This window comes from Ipomoea nil, unplaced genomic scaffold (assembly GCF_001879475.1).
Source record: "Ipomoea nil cultivar Tokyo-kokei standard unplaced genomic scaffold, Asagao_1.1 scaffold3147, whole genome shotgun sequence".
Taxonomy (NCBI): Eukaryota; Viridiplantae; Streptophyta; class Magnoliopsida; order Solanales; family Convolvulaceae; genus Ipomoea; species Ipomoea nil.
The window spans coordinates 1,309,170-1,320,962 of NW_017619575.1; the positions used below are offsets into that span (position 1 = coordinate 1,309,170).

General features: G+C 37.1%; 2 protein-coding genes across 8 annotated transcripts; both read right to left on the bottom strand.

Moving 5' to 3' along the window:
* Positions 1-695: 695 nt before the first annotated feature.
* LOC109167043 lies at positions 696-2,570 on the bottom strand. 4 transcript variants are annotated; one of them, XR_002051783.1, is made up of 4 exons: positions 2,331-2,570; positions 1,807-1,889; positions 1,284-1,673; positions 696-1,172 (listed from the first exon to the last, which is right to left on the bottom strand). XR_002051783.1 is itself a non-coding variant. In XM_019315944.1 (3 exons), exons 1-2 carry the CDS (start codon positions 2,379-2,381, stop codon positions 1,299-1,301), a joined length of 426 nt encoding a protein of 141 aa, XP_019171489.1. In that variant the 5' UTR covers positions 2,382-2,570; the 3' UTR covers positions 696-1,172; positions 1,284-1,298. The 4 variants fall into 4 exon arrangements, 2 of the variants coding, with proteins under 2 accessions (XP_019171489.1, XP_019171490.1); XR_002051782.1 differs by having other exon boundaries at positions 1,807-1,925; XM_019315944.1 differs by lacking the exon at positions 1,807-1,889.
* A 1,235-nt stretch (positions 2,571-3,805) lies between these two features.
* On the bottom strand, positions 3,806-11,522 carry LOC109167312 (phospholipase A I-like). 4 transcript variants are annotated; one of them, XM_019316345.1, is made up of 18 exons: positions 10,614-11,522; positions 9,776-9,923; positions 9,489-9,567; positions 9,249-9,402; positions 8,953-9,162; positions 8,619-8,864; positions 8,346-8,508; positions 8,007-8,267; positions 7,758-7,879; positions 7,231-7,392; positions 6,843-7,035; positions 6,599-6,735; positions 6,251-6,389; positions 5,896-6,099; positions 5,327-5,798; positions 5,023-5,239; positions 4,838-4,927; positions 3,806-4,489 (listed from the first exon to the last, which is right to left on the bottom strand). In XM_019316345.1, the coding sequence occupies exons 1-18, from the start codon at positions 11,199-11,201 to the stop codon at positions 4,040-4,042; spliced, it is 4,035 nt and encodes a 1,344-aa protein (XP_019171890.1). In that variant the 5' UTR covers positions 11,202-11,522; the 3' UTR covers positions 3,806-4,039. The 4 variants fall into 4 exon arrangements, with proteins under 4 accessions (XP_019171890.1, XP_019171889.1, XP_019171892.1 ...); XM_019316344.1 differs by having other exon boundaries at positions 5,023-5,798; XM_019316346.1 differs by lacking the exons at positions 3,806-4,489; positions 4,838-4,927 and having other exon boundaries at positions 5,024-5,204.
* Between the last annotated feature and the right edge of the window lie 271 nt (positions 11,523-11,793).

Consider the following 11,793-nt stretch of genomic DNA (forward strand, 5'->3'; position numbering starts at 1 on the left):
AGCACAAGTAATTAATGTGTTTTACCTAAACATTGGTCTTTTCTTCTTCTTTTTCTTTCTTTTTTTTTTTTTTAGGTTAGTATATTTTTCCAACTAATCATTTTTTAATTTTTATACATATAACAACTTGGAAAGTGGGAGATTAGTAAAATCAAAGTCACAACATACTCCCATCAAAGAAAACTTATAGCTGCATTCACTGATCTTCTACCAAGAAAGATTGTTAGAAGTAGAAATCAAATTAAAACTATTTTCAATAAAAGTAATGTTGTTACTCATTTAATTAAACACTATGTACTTTTTTTGGAGCAAAGTCTAGTTAGTCAATTAATTTAAAATAATCCCATAAACTTTACTTTGTTAACATTTTCATGGTTAAAACTTATCAAACTTTATATGAGCTCTACTAGGTTAACATTAATCAAGCTCTATATACTTTTTGACTAGCTAATGGCATGCATAAGAGAAAAGAAAGATGAGTAGAAGATGGCATTTAGCTTTGTTGTCATTGCCTCTCTTTTATTTAATTTAATGATATTTAATTAAGCTTTGGAGTCGTTTACTAACGTTCTATAATTTTCTATTTTCTATTTTTAATTTATAATATATATATATATACTCACTAATTGCAATAATTTCAAATAAATTATTTTGCAACAAAATATGATTACAAATAAAATTGAGTACACCATCAGTGATTATAATTTTTCAAGAGAGCATTTGCAATGTCCTCAGACAGTTGTAACATTTGATGTTGTTGACTCAAATCTAATTGTAGGGTATCATTTCCATCTCCACTAGTATTTCCACCATCATCCAAAATCATAGCTTGCATTCCGTACATCATACCTAATTGATCATCCCTATCTTCCGATCGTATGAAATTGTGTAATGCACAACACGCCAATAGGGATTTGGCTTTGTCTAATCAATGGATAACCATCATGGACTTTAGAATTAGAAATCTCGCTTTAAAAGTCTAAAATATTTCTCAATCACATTACGCAATAATGAGTGACCATAATTAAATAGAGCTTGCTTATTTCGTATTCGTCCTTAGCCACATAGCTCTCCCCCGATATGGTGCCAAAAAACCACATAACTCTCCACGCAATATGGTGCCAAAAAACCAGGTACATTTGGGTAACCACCATCAACAGCGTAGTAATTACCTATTAATCTGAGAAAAAAGACTACAGTTAAAGTACTAACTTATTAATTTTAGAAACTTAATGAATACACTAAGTTAAATAATTTAAATTAAGTTATTCGAATACTCTTACCTTCACGTTGAGTTTCTACATAGAGTCACTCTCTTCCTCTTCCAAGTCACTCTCTTCCTCTTCCATCAATAAGAATGCAACACCAACCAAAATTATCACTGCACAATAATCTTCATCATCACTATCACTAGAGCTATCAGAACTAGTATAACCATCATTCATCATACTAGCCTCTTCCCTGGCTTTTCGGCGTTGTTCTTTCGAACTCATAGCGGCATTGACACTTTCCAATGCATTGCTTATTGCATCCTTCAACTTCTCGTTAGTGCTCTTCTTCGTGCTACCACCAATATCCATCGTGTCATCCAAACTCCTTTTCCCTTTGGAACTGGTACCACCTGTATCGGGCCATTTTGCATCATCCTCATTCGTTTCTGAGGAGTTATTCATCTAAGCAAATGTACAGTCATTAATATATTGCATACTCGTGCCTCTGGAAAACACTGACTATATTTGTTTCTAATGACACAATATAATTCACAAGCAAAATAGAACATAAAGAGCAAAAATACAGAGAAGCCACCCAATCCATGAAACCCAGATTTCAAAACTGTTTCAAGAACCACCATTACAAATGCCCAGGAGCAAAAATCACGAAGAGGGGGTCTGCATTTATTTGCCCATGGAACGCATCAAGAACAGCTCGACAAGAATGTAAAAACATCACAGAATCGCAGCATAAACTTAATTAGTTGTGTCATTTTTCAGTTTTAGTCGCATGGCACTATGGCAGTAGAGAATAAGACTGGCACGCATATTTACAGATAGCTTCATGGAATTTGAAGAGAACTCAACTATATATATGAAATCGGAAAAGCTACATGGATTATAAAATCCAGATTTGTTCACACGCACATTGAACCAGAGAACTCGGCACTACATCGTTACAGACACAAAGGAAAAGGGGAAAATCTACCAGGCATAAAATCCTACACAACACTACCTATTCACACGCACATTGAACCAAAATCTCATATCAGTTCAACTAAATATTCAATATTTGTTCATATTTTCAAATAAATTTCTTTGAGAACCCGAATGGTTTACCTTAGAAGGAGGTGATGGACAAGATCCAACAGATGATTTGGGTGACTCCATTTTTGGAGAGAACTCACGACTGGTATAGAGAGGCTCGAAGCGGACCGCCGTCTGGTACTATACAGAGATGATCCGAGCGGAGGTCCGTCTGAGATCAGTGGAGCACCGTCTAGATTGTTTGATGGCTTTGGAGTAGATCCGACAGAAGGATGCACAGAAGTCGAAGAAAGAAAAAGTGAAGAAGAAAGCTGACTGTACTTCACCAGTATTTTCAATTTTTTTTTTTTTTTTTTTTTTTTTTTGGGTTGGTATATTTTTCCAACTAATCATTTTTGGAGCACAGTAGGGTTAGTTAACTAATCCAAAATAATCCCATAAATTTTACTTTGTTAATAGTTACATGGTCGAAACTTCTCAAATTTTATATAAGCTCTATCAAGTAAACATTTATCAAGTTGTATATACTTTTTGACTAGCTAATGGCATGCATAAGATAAAAGAAAGATGAGTAGATCAATAAGATGGCATTTAGCTCTGTTGTCATTGCCTTCCTTTTATTTAATTTAATCATATTATTGTTTATGTTAATATGATTAAATATGGAATAAGTTGGTATCATGTGCATTCATGAATGGAGTCTGGCTAGCAATAGATATCAGTAGGTAGGCTTTAAAATTTGAGGGAGGGTGGTATATTTGAAAAATACTTTTTTTATGCGTAAAAATATAGTCAATAGTTGCAGCAATAATTTAATTTGAAGATAGCTGACTAAACAAACAATATCATATTTCTTAATATTTGATCTGAAGGCCTTACAGCAAGCTCATTAGTTAGTGTTTTTTGCAGGAATGGCAAGCAAAGAGAAAATGGGAGAGGAAAACAAAAAAAGTTTAAGCTGAGCGAAGTAGGTGCGCAAATTTTAAGCACAGTAATTGGGTCCCACAAAAACTACATTTGTAATAGAAAAAATCATGAAAAAAACTACCACTCCCATTTGTTGAAAAACTACATGCATGTTTTTTTTATATGAAAAAATTATGGAAAAAATCACTAATGAAAATGCTCTTAATTAAAGGCAACCAATTATTATTATGTGGACCGTAATTTGACTACAGAAATTTTTTTTATTACAATTTTTTTTTTATTTTAACATCAAAACAATATCGTTTTGAACTGTGGTCTAAATCAGCAATAATTTGCCAATGGAAACCAAAGTTATTCTTGAATCATAGGTTGTTAGTTAGTGTCATGTGTATGCAACAATACTATTCGGGGAACTGTTTCCAAATGAAACCTAATTAATATAAGACTAGATTAGTATCATCAATGAGAATGTGATATCAGCACATATTCTAACACACACACACACACACACAAAAATCTGTTAACCAAAAAATAATAATATAAATTGAAGTAAAAACCAAAAGTTAAATGAGACATTTTATTAGTGTTGGAAATCAATGAACAACAAAGCCTCATAATTAATTAAATGAAACCTCTATTTTTTTTTTCTACCTCCGCATCTTATGCAATCTCTTCTATTTATTTGTTTCTCATTTTCAGTTTGTCTTCCATATACAAGTATGATGCTCTATACAAAATTGTGTAACAGTAACGGTAAGTGCTCATAATTAAATGTTTTTTTTGTTTTTTTGTTTTTTCATCAGAAAACGCCATCTTTGATAGTCTGTCTGGTGAAGGAAGAGAGCGAAGTATTCTTATGTTACACTGGGACGATGACAGGAATACCTGAGGCTCCGATGGGAGGCAAGAGCTCGTTTTAAGGCATCCTCTATTCTTGAACTGCCCTGAAACAGTGCGTCGTAGAATGCTGAAACAAAACCAGACAGCTCCCCGTCGTTATCATCCCAAAACAACGTAGGGCACCCTCCTCCATCTTCATCCGGCTCGCCATCTTCCCAATCACTGGCTGTGCTGGAAGCTCCGGTATCTTCGTTTTCTAGCTCATCTTCTCCAATCTCAAACTTCACATTCTCGGGAGCGTTAAATTCCCCTGACCCATCCAATGTTGGCAGATGCATTTCGTCGGGCTCAGCAGAAGGACATATAACAGCTTTAGCGCCCGAGTCTAGAAATGCCTTGATTAAAGATTGTGTAGGACCATATAAACCCGTGAAGAATATAATCCTGTCCCTCCAAGCTCCAACCTTGGATGTTCAACAAGGTGAGTTAGTCTGGCTTGTTTGTAAATAAAAAGGGAGAGTGATGTGAAAAACAAGACATTAAACCGGCCATATTGTGCACATAGATGGCACCCGGGTTGGACTCCCATATGGGAGGTTGTGATTTCGAGTCTCAGTGGAGGCGTTATTGGCTCTTTGTGTTTCAATAGGTTAAGAAAATAGCTATGAACAGATACTACATTGTAATAGAGTCAGTAGCATTCAAAAAAAAAAAAAAAAAAACCGGCCATATTGAATACTATGGTATTGCAGGGGAATATAGAATATAGATGGATGATCAATAAAATCAAATATCAGGGAAGAAGGCATTACCATCCACCGAACATCTTTATCGGTTATGTGCATTGAAGGGACTGTTCTACGAAACATGTAGGCGCCAATTTCGTGGTCATCTTCCATGACCTTTCAGAAAGAAGGAGACAGGTAATGTAATTAGCATGGCAACAAAATAAAGTCCTTGTCCAATCGTAAATGGAGGAGGTGTGAGTGGGACATACTTGAGTTTGGCGCCCAATAAAACGGTGGACAACACCTCCAATTTGAAAGTATGGTCGACACGAAACCAGATCAGCAACAGTGGAGATACTGTTGATAACTGACGCAGACTTATTCCTCTGTCCTCGTATCATTGACAATAAGCTGAGTTTGACACTCTGCAGAAACCTTTCTGCTAGTTCTCCTGGTTCAGCGACAACAAATACATCATTCTGCCAACTACATAAATTTAAAAGGGGATTAGGATGAAGCGAAACTTTCAAACAAACAAACAAACAAAAGAATGGCATCAATGGAAACTCTAACCTCAATATAGATCCAGATGGGTCATTTTGAAGAGCCAGGTGCACAACTCCAACTTGAGGTGAATTTTGTAATTTCTCATACAAAGATTGGACTAGCAAAGATAACTGCCGGCTTTTTGCAGGTGATTCAGGAGGCGATGCAGCCACTTTTGTTGATTGAAATCCATCTAAGCTTAATGGAGGCACTAAATCAATTCTACCAACCTTATGATGCCCAACATCAGGATTGTATAGGAAAGGGCTAGACGGGAAGCTTCCGGTGAATAAAGGTGAAGACACGGATGCTGGTAAACTTGATCCAGCTGCATTTACAGTCCCCGATACACCATTGAAAAGGAATAGCCTTATTCTATTATTGGTACAAAATGATTCGAGTGAGCGAGCATGGTGAAATACTCTTCCAGAATCTGGACTATTAGAAGCCTCCACAAGAAGGATACTCCGCCTCCAGCCTAAAGCAGGGCCTCTCTCATCTAAACCCATGAATTCCACAAGTAATATAAGTTCAGATTAACTTTCTCAACTACAAAATCAACAGCTAGACATTATAAAAGGATACAGCACATATACCAGATTTTGAACTGTTTGTTTTGGGAAATTTCTGAGACTTTACATTATCCAATTGTTTCTCATCTTGCAGACAAGCTAACAACCTTTCACAGAGATTCTTAAAAGCAGAGGATGTATTTTGCATGTACTCATCTGTTGCAGCCTCAAGTTTCGACCAAACCGCAGGATCTGTTTCATCAAGCTCCATATCACAGCGCTCATCAACTGCAGAAGCAATCATGTAATGCCTGTTATAAGAGGATATGCCAGTAACACTTAAAAGTGAACAGGTCTAGGTAGCTAAAGATTCAAAAATTCAATATTTCTCTCCAACAATGGGAGATAATTTATTATTTAAAAAAAAAAACAACCTCACCTGGATTAAACCGAAAATAATGCATTTCAGGAAGCATAGGAAGTAGTGCACTTAAAGCTTCCTCCACCCGATCAACTGAGCATGCACTCTCTATCAACACTTGGCCAGTATCCAGATATCGCCATCCACCTTTCCTAACCTAGTGTAGCAGGAAAATAACACCAAATAAATGGAACAAGTAGAATATTAATAAACATGATACTACTAGGATAGAACTCAAAACAAGGTTCTAATTTTAAATAAACCTTCCTCATCGGTAAGAAGTTATCTTTTTAACAAAATAACAGTGGTTCACTCAACAACTCATCTATACAGACCACAAACGTAGCAAAACTCCCTTGTGTTTACCTTAGTTACAACAGAACCGCATCCTACAGAAACTAAGCAGTCAATTCTTGCATCTGGCCACAATAGCTGTGCTTCACGTATGGCAAAAACAGTAGGATTATTTGCTACAATAGCACCATCTTGCCAACGGTATACTCCTGGAGAAAAGAGATGAATCAAGAAAAATAATGCTAATGACTAAGGTTTAAAAATAATTTACTGGGACAAACTTAAATCCAAATTCCAGAAAGCAAAAAGAAGGTACCATCAGAAAAATCATCAAGATAATATGGCGCAGCAGATGATGCTCGTATGGCTTGCCAAATATGATGCTTACAGCTTCCAATGAAAGCATTACGCTTATAACCAATTTCAGCACCTGTACTAGCTGCTCCTGCACCTCCAGTTCCCATATTCTCTGTGATTGAAGGAGAAATCTCTGCTGTGCCAGGTGGGTACTGCACTTAAAATGAAGTCATCTTACAAAACATTTATGATAAATTAGAACAAAGGAACAACCATGCACTTAAAATGAAGTCATCTTACAAAACAATGAAACATTAATGATAAATTAGAACAAAGGAACAACCAAGACTGGTGTTTTACTCCATATAATGACTTACGGCACACTAAATTGTATGTTCATGTCAGACCTGATAATTACGGAATATGAAGGGTTGAGCTGGTGACACATTGACAAGAGTTGATACTACAAAAACTTTGGGGGTCCTTTTCACTGATGACTCTATTAGGAGATCTCCATCTTCATCAGCACACATCTCTTTCAACAATCTCTCAAACTGATCTGCACTGTGCTGGAAGCAGATAATAGGTTATCCAAATCTTATAGCATAATGGTGATTCTCAAAACAGAAGCACTTCAGGTACCACTACTTATAGCAAAATCTTCCGAGGAAAAATACAAATTCCAAAATAGCAAAGCAACCTCTAGGATTTATGTTGTTGACAATTTCAAGCAATTTTCATATTCTCATTAAAAAAAATAAAAAAAATAAAAAAAAAAAGAGTATATTATGAAACCTTTTAATTTTTCTGGAGGATTCCAAGATACTAATGATTTTTAAATATGACAAAAGTAAAGTAAGAGACATTAAATTTAGAAATGCAATTAAATGAAAATAAAACAAAGGAAAAGAAATGGCATCAGTGCATCACATACTTTAGATCCATGCACAACAACTCTGAAACTTTGTGAGGAACTTTTATAGAGCTGATCAAGTTTTTCCCTCCAAGATGCAGCTTCATTGTCCTTTGGAACAGGTTCAGCAAAAACAAGTTTTCCTGCAAAAGTGCATTGCAACAGGGTAAGATAAAGGACAAGGAAATGATGATTAGAGCCGGTACGTCCATGTAAAAGAAATGATGGCTAACATAGAACATATTTAAGTTTTTAGGAAAGAAAACACACCAAGTTTTTTGTATATTTCTTCACATTTTTCCAAAGACATCAATTTGATTCCAAGAGCAACTGCAAGCATGCCACCCGTTGATGTTCCACAAATAAGGTCAAAAAGTTCATGTATCTGCTTTCCAGTACCCTTCTCAATCTCTTTAAGAATTTTTACAGTTGCAAGACCTTTCATGCCACCACCATCCATCGCAAGTATGCGTAACCCCTGTTTGGGCACCTGTCTACCTCTAATAGCACGCCGTAAAACCTCGTTCTCCCCTAAGGTGGCAAAAAGTAAGTTATACCAGAAACAAATTTAGAGCCCAATATAACATCCTATAACCAGCAAAAACAAACCTAGAATTGCCAGAGCACGAGCCGCAGCCTTGCTCACACGAGACTCTGATGCAGATGTCAGATGCAAAAGAAGTTCTCTTAGACTTTCTGAAGTAACAAGAACACGACGGTTTTCCAAGTTGAAAGCTAAATTTCCGACTGCAAATAAAGCTAGCCTTTGTACCTAACCAGAGATAGTATATTTATATTCAAATGAATAGGGAACAAACAGATGATAACCAGAACACACACACATGTATAAGGTGAGGAAAAATAACAATGACCATGGCTTGCCTCTGAATTTTTGTGGGCACATAAAATTTTCAATGACTTCAATATATCCCTTCTAAACATCTTTTGAGAAACAGTATCAGATGCAAAAGCCAACTTAGTGAAAACTTCCAACACAGAAATCACTTCATCAGGTCCAGAAGATGTAAGTACTCTTTCAACGGGTTGCATGATATCAGATTTCATTAACATCATTGCCACAGTAACATCTGACGCAAGAGTAGTAAGTGCAGAGCAAGCTTGATTCACCTAAAGGAAAGAAAATCAATTAGACAAAAAGTCTGGAAAAAATAATATAGAATAAAATAAGCATTTCAAAAATTAGAAGCTACTATACCACGTGCTGATTTTCACTAGTTATCATACTTATGAGCTGCCTCACAGCATTCTCATCTTTACCAACAAATGTACGATGTCCCTCGTCTTGCATAATCTTAGCCAGGGCAGATGCTAGCAGCGGATGGTGACAAGAAGAGAACCGGAATATGAGAGAGAAGAAGGCACTCAGTTTATGTCGGGATGCTGCGAAGTAAGAACTATTCTCCATCTGCAATGAAATCAAAAATCCACATTTTATATAGCTAAACTCATGAGTGGGGGGAAGAAGAGAACTTCATGACGAACAATCAATACCTCTATCTGTACATTTACAGATCTTAAATGGTCATCTGCCACAATCCTAATATTGGCAAGAGATAAGTTACGTAGTTTGCGTAGAGATAATATATCTGGAAGAAATTCTAGAGGATTGCCAAATAGCCTTAGAACACATAAGTCAAGCATAGCCCTGCCATTAAGCTGACGCAAAACATTAGATGTCAAGAAAGAATTAATGTAAGGTTTACAAGGCATTATAGGTGTTGATTCAAAGACCTGAAATCAAGAAGAGGTCGGACCAGCTTGTTATGTTCGAGTGACAATTCTACTAGCCCAACACATTCTCTCAACTTGACTGCTCAGAGGTTCCCAATTGTGAAAAGAAATAGAGTAAAGAGAAAGAGTCAACCAATCAGTTATACCAATAGGTTATGTGTTTCCATTTTCTTTTCAGTGCCTGTTACAAACTTGATATGATAAACAATGTAATTGACTGATTGCAATAAAAATATTATCAACAGCCACACATCTGTTATGAATAAATGTAATAGTTTGAATGTTACCAGGGACAGAGACCAATATGTTACAGTCAGCAGCAAGCACTTTCAAGTTCTTCAGCTCACCAAGCTCAGGTGGTAAAGTCGACAGCTTGTTGTTGTCAAGGTATAGCCTTTCAAGAAGAGAGAGCTGTGCTATCTCTACAGGCAACACCTGAAGATGGTAGAGCATGATATTAACAGTTGGTTGATATAACCAGAGTATCAAACCAAGTCAGGGGAAAAGAGAGGCATTTGATCTAAAATAATAGGAAAAGATACTAAATATCAGCTTAATCAGTATATATAAGGTAATTAAGCACATATTGACTGACTTGGGAAGTTAAAAAGCAATCATCTCTTTGCAAAATCAATTTAAGCAATACACCAATACCATAGCCTTTAGTTTCCCTTTACTCCTTTAGGCATCCAATTCACTAGTTGATATCACTATAAGTTTCAAGGGGAGGTATTCTCAAAATCAAAAGGGTCTAGAATGCAAGATATTAGCCAATTATGATCATCAATCATGAGCACCCACACCATATTTTCCCTAGTGAAGACAGACCAAATACTACCACATAAACAGAACAATACTTGAGAAAATTAGTTATAAAACTTGAACGAAATTAAATAGTTATCTCAGTCTCTAGTGAGTTTGATCAGAGAAGTTGGAAAATAAAACAAATGTATGGTTTGCCAAGCCCAAGTTGGTCATATTTCATGGACAAACCTCAAGACCATTCTCCCCCAGTTTCTGAGTAGTCAGTACCCAATCACTTCAACATTAAAGGTGTAAGGAAAAGTAGCTAAATACAGACATATTGAGATACAAAATACAATAATAGATGAAAAAGGAACCCACTGTTAGTCCAAGACCAGAGAGGCTAACAACAGTGACACTCCGCCAATGCTCAGCACAGCCTCCAACTATTTCCTCACCATTACTGGACCCAACAACATCATTGCAGAAATTGGACCTCATCAACTTCAAGAACATCCCCACACCATCAGCTTGATGTCCTGAAGTCCCCGCCTTCCACATCAACACCCCTTTCAATGGCTCCCTCCTCTTAACCACCCTCATTTCCACGCTTACCTCCCCCATTCCACAACCCTCAACGTCTCCGCTTTGGCACCTCTCCTTGAGCTCGATCTCCACCGCATCGTGCGGAGACGGCAGCCCCATCATGACCTGCGACTGCAGCTTCAGCGCCACTTGATCCTCGTCATCACCCGCATTCCAATCCAGCTCAATCCTACACCCCAACTGCTGCGCTTCCTGAAACAACTTGGTCGGAGAGGAATCAGAGAGCGGCGAACCACCCCCGGAGGGCGACGACGACGATCGAGATGACTTGGGCGAGCCCTCATCCGGGAACTCGTCGGAGCCGTAGCTCAGAGCCAGGTGGAAAACCTCCGAGGGACGTTTCCAGCCCAGTCCCCATGACATTTCCACATGCGATGTTGATGTTGATGTTCGATCGGATCAAGGGCGTCGGAGGAATTCGAGACTGATTCGCATAATAATGGATTCTAGAGAACGTAAGTCTGAGCAGTTACCTCTTGCCGGCTGTAACTATAGATATCATAAATGTGTATGTATAGGCCGGAGAGACCAATGTCGATACAGAAAGAAGAGAAAGCCGATAGCTGCAAAGGAGTTGTGAATTTGTGGATTTGAATATTCTTATTCGGTTGATGTTCCTCGCGGGGACGATCGATCGTAACCGCCGTGCAGGGCGCTCTAATGGAAATTGAAAAGACCGCAAACGTTATGAGTACGTTGTCGTTTTCGTCATCTTCTCTACCATTATACGACACCGTTTCAACCATATGCCTTCCTATTTATTTATTTTTTTTTCTCTAAATTTAAAATTTAAATTCTCCCCTCATTTTTCCCTTCAATTATTTCCTTTCAAAAAAAAAGTCATTTTTATATATGGTGGCTTTAAACGTCAATGGAGTAGAGGTGAATACAATGAATCCAATGGTTAGTTTTTAATTAATTGATATATATACATATTATATTAAAAATATTGTTG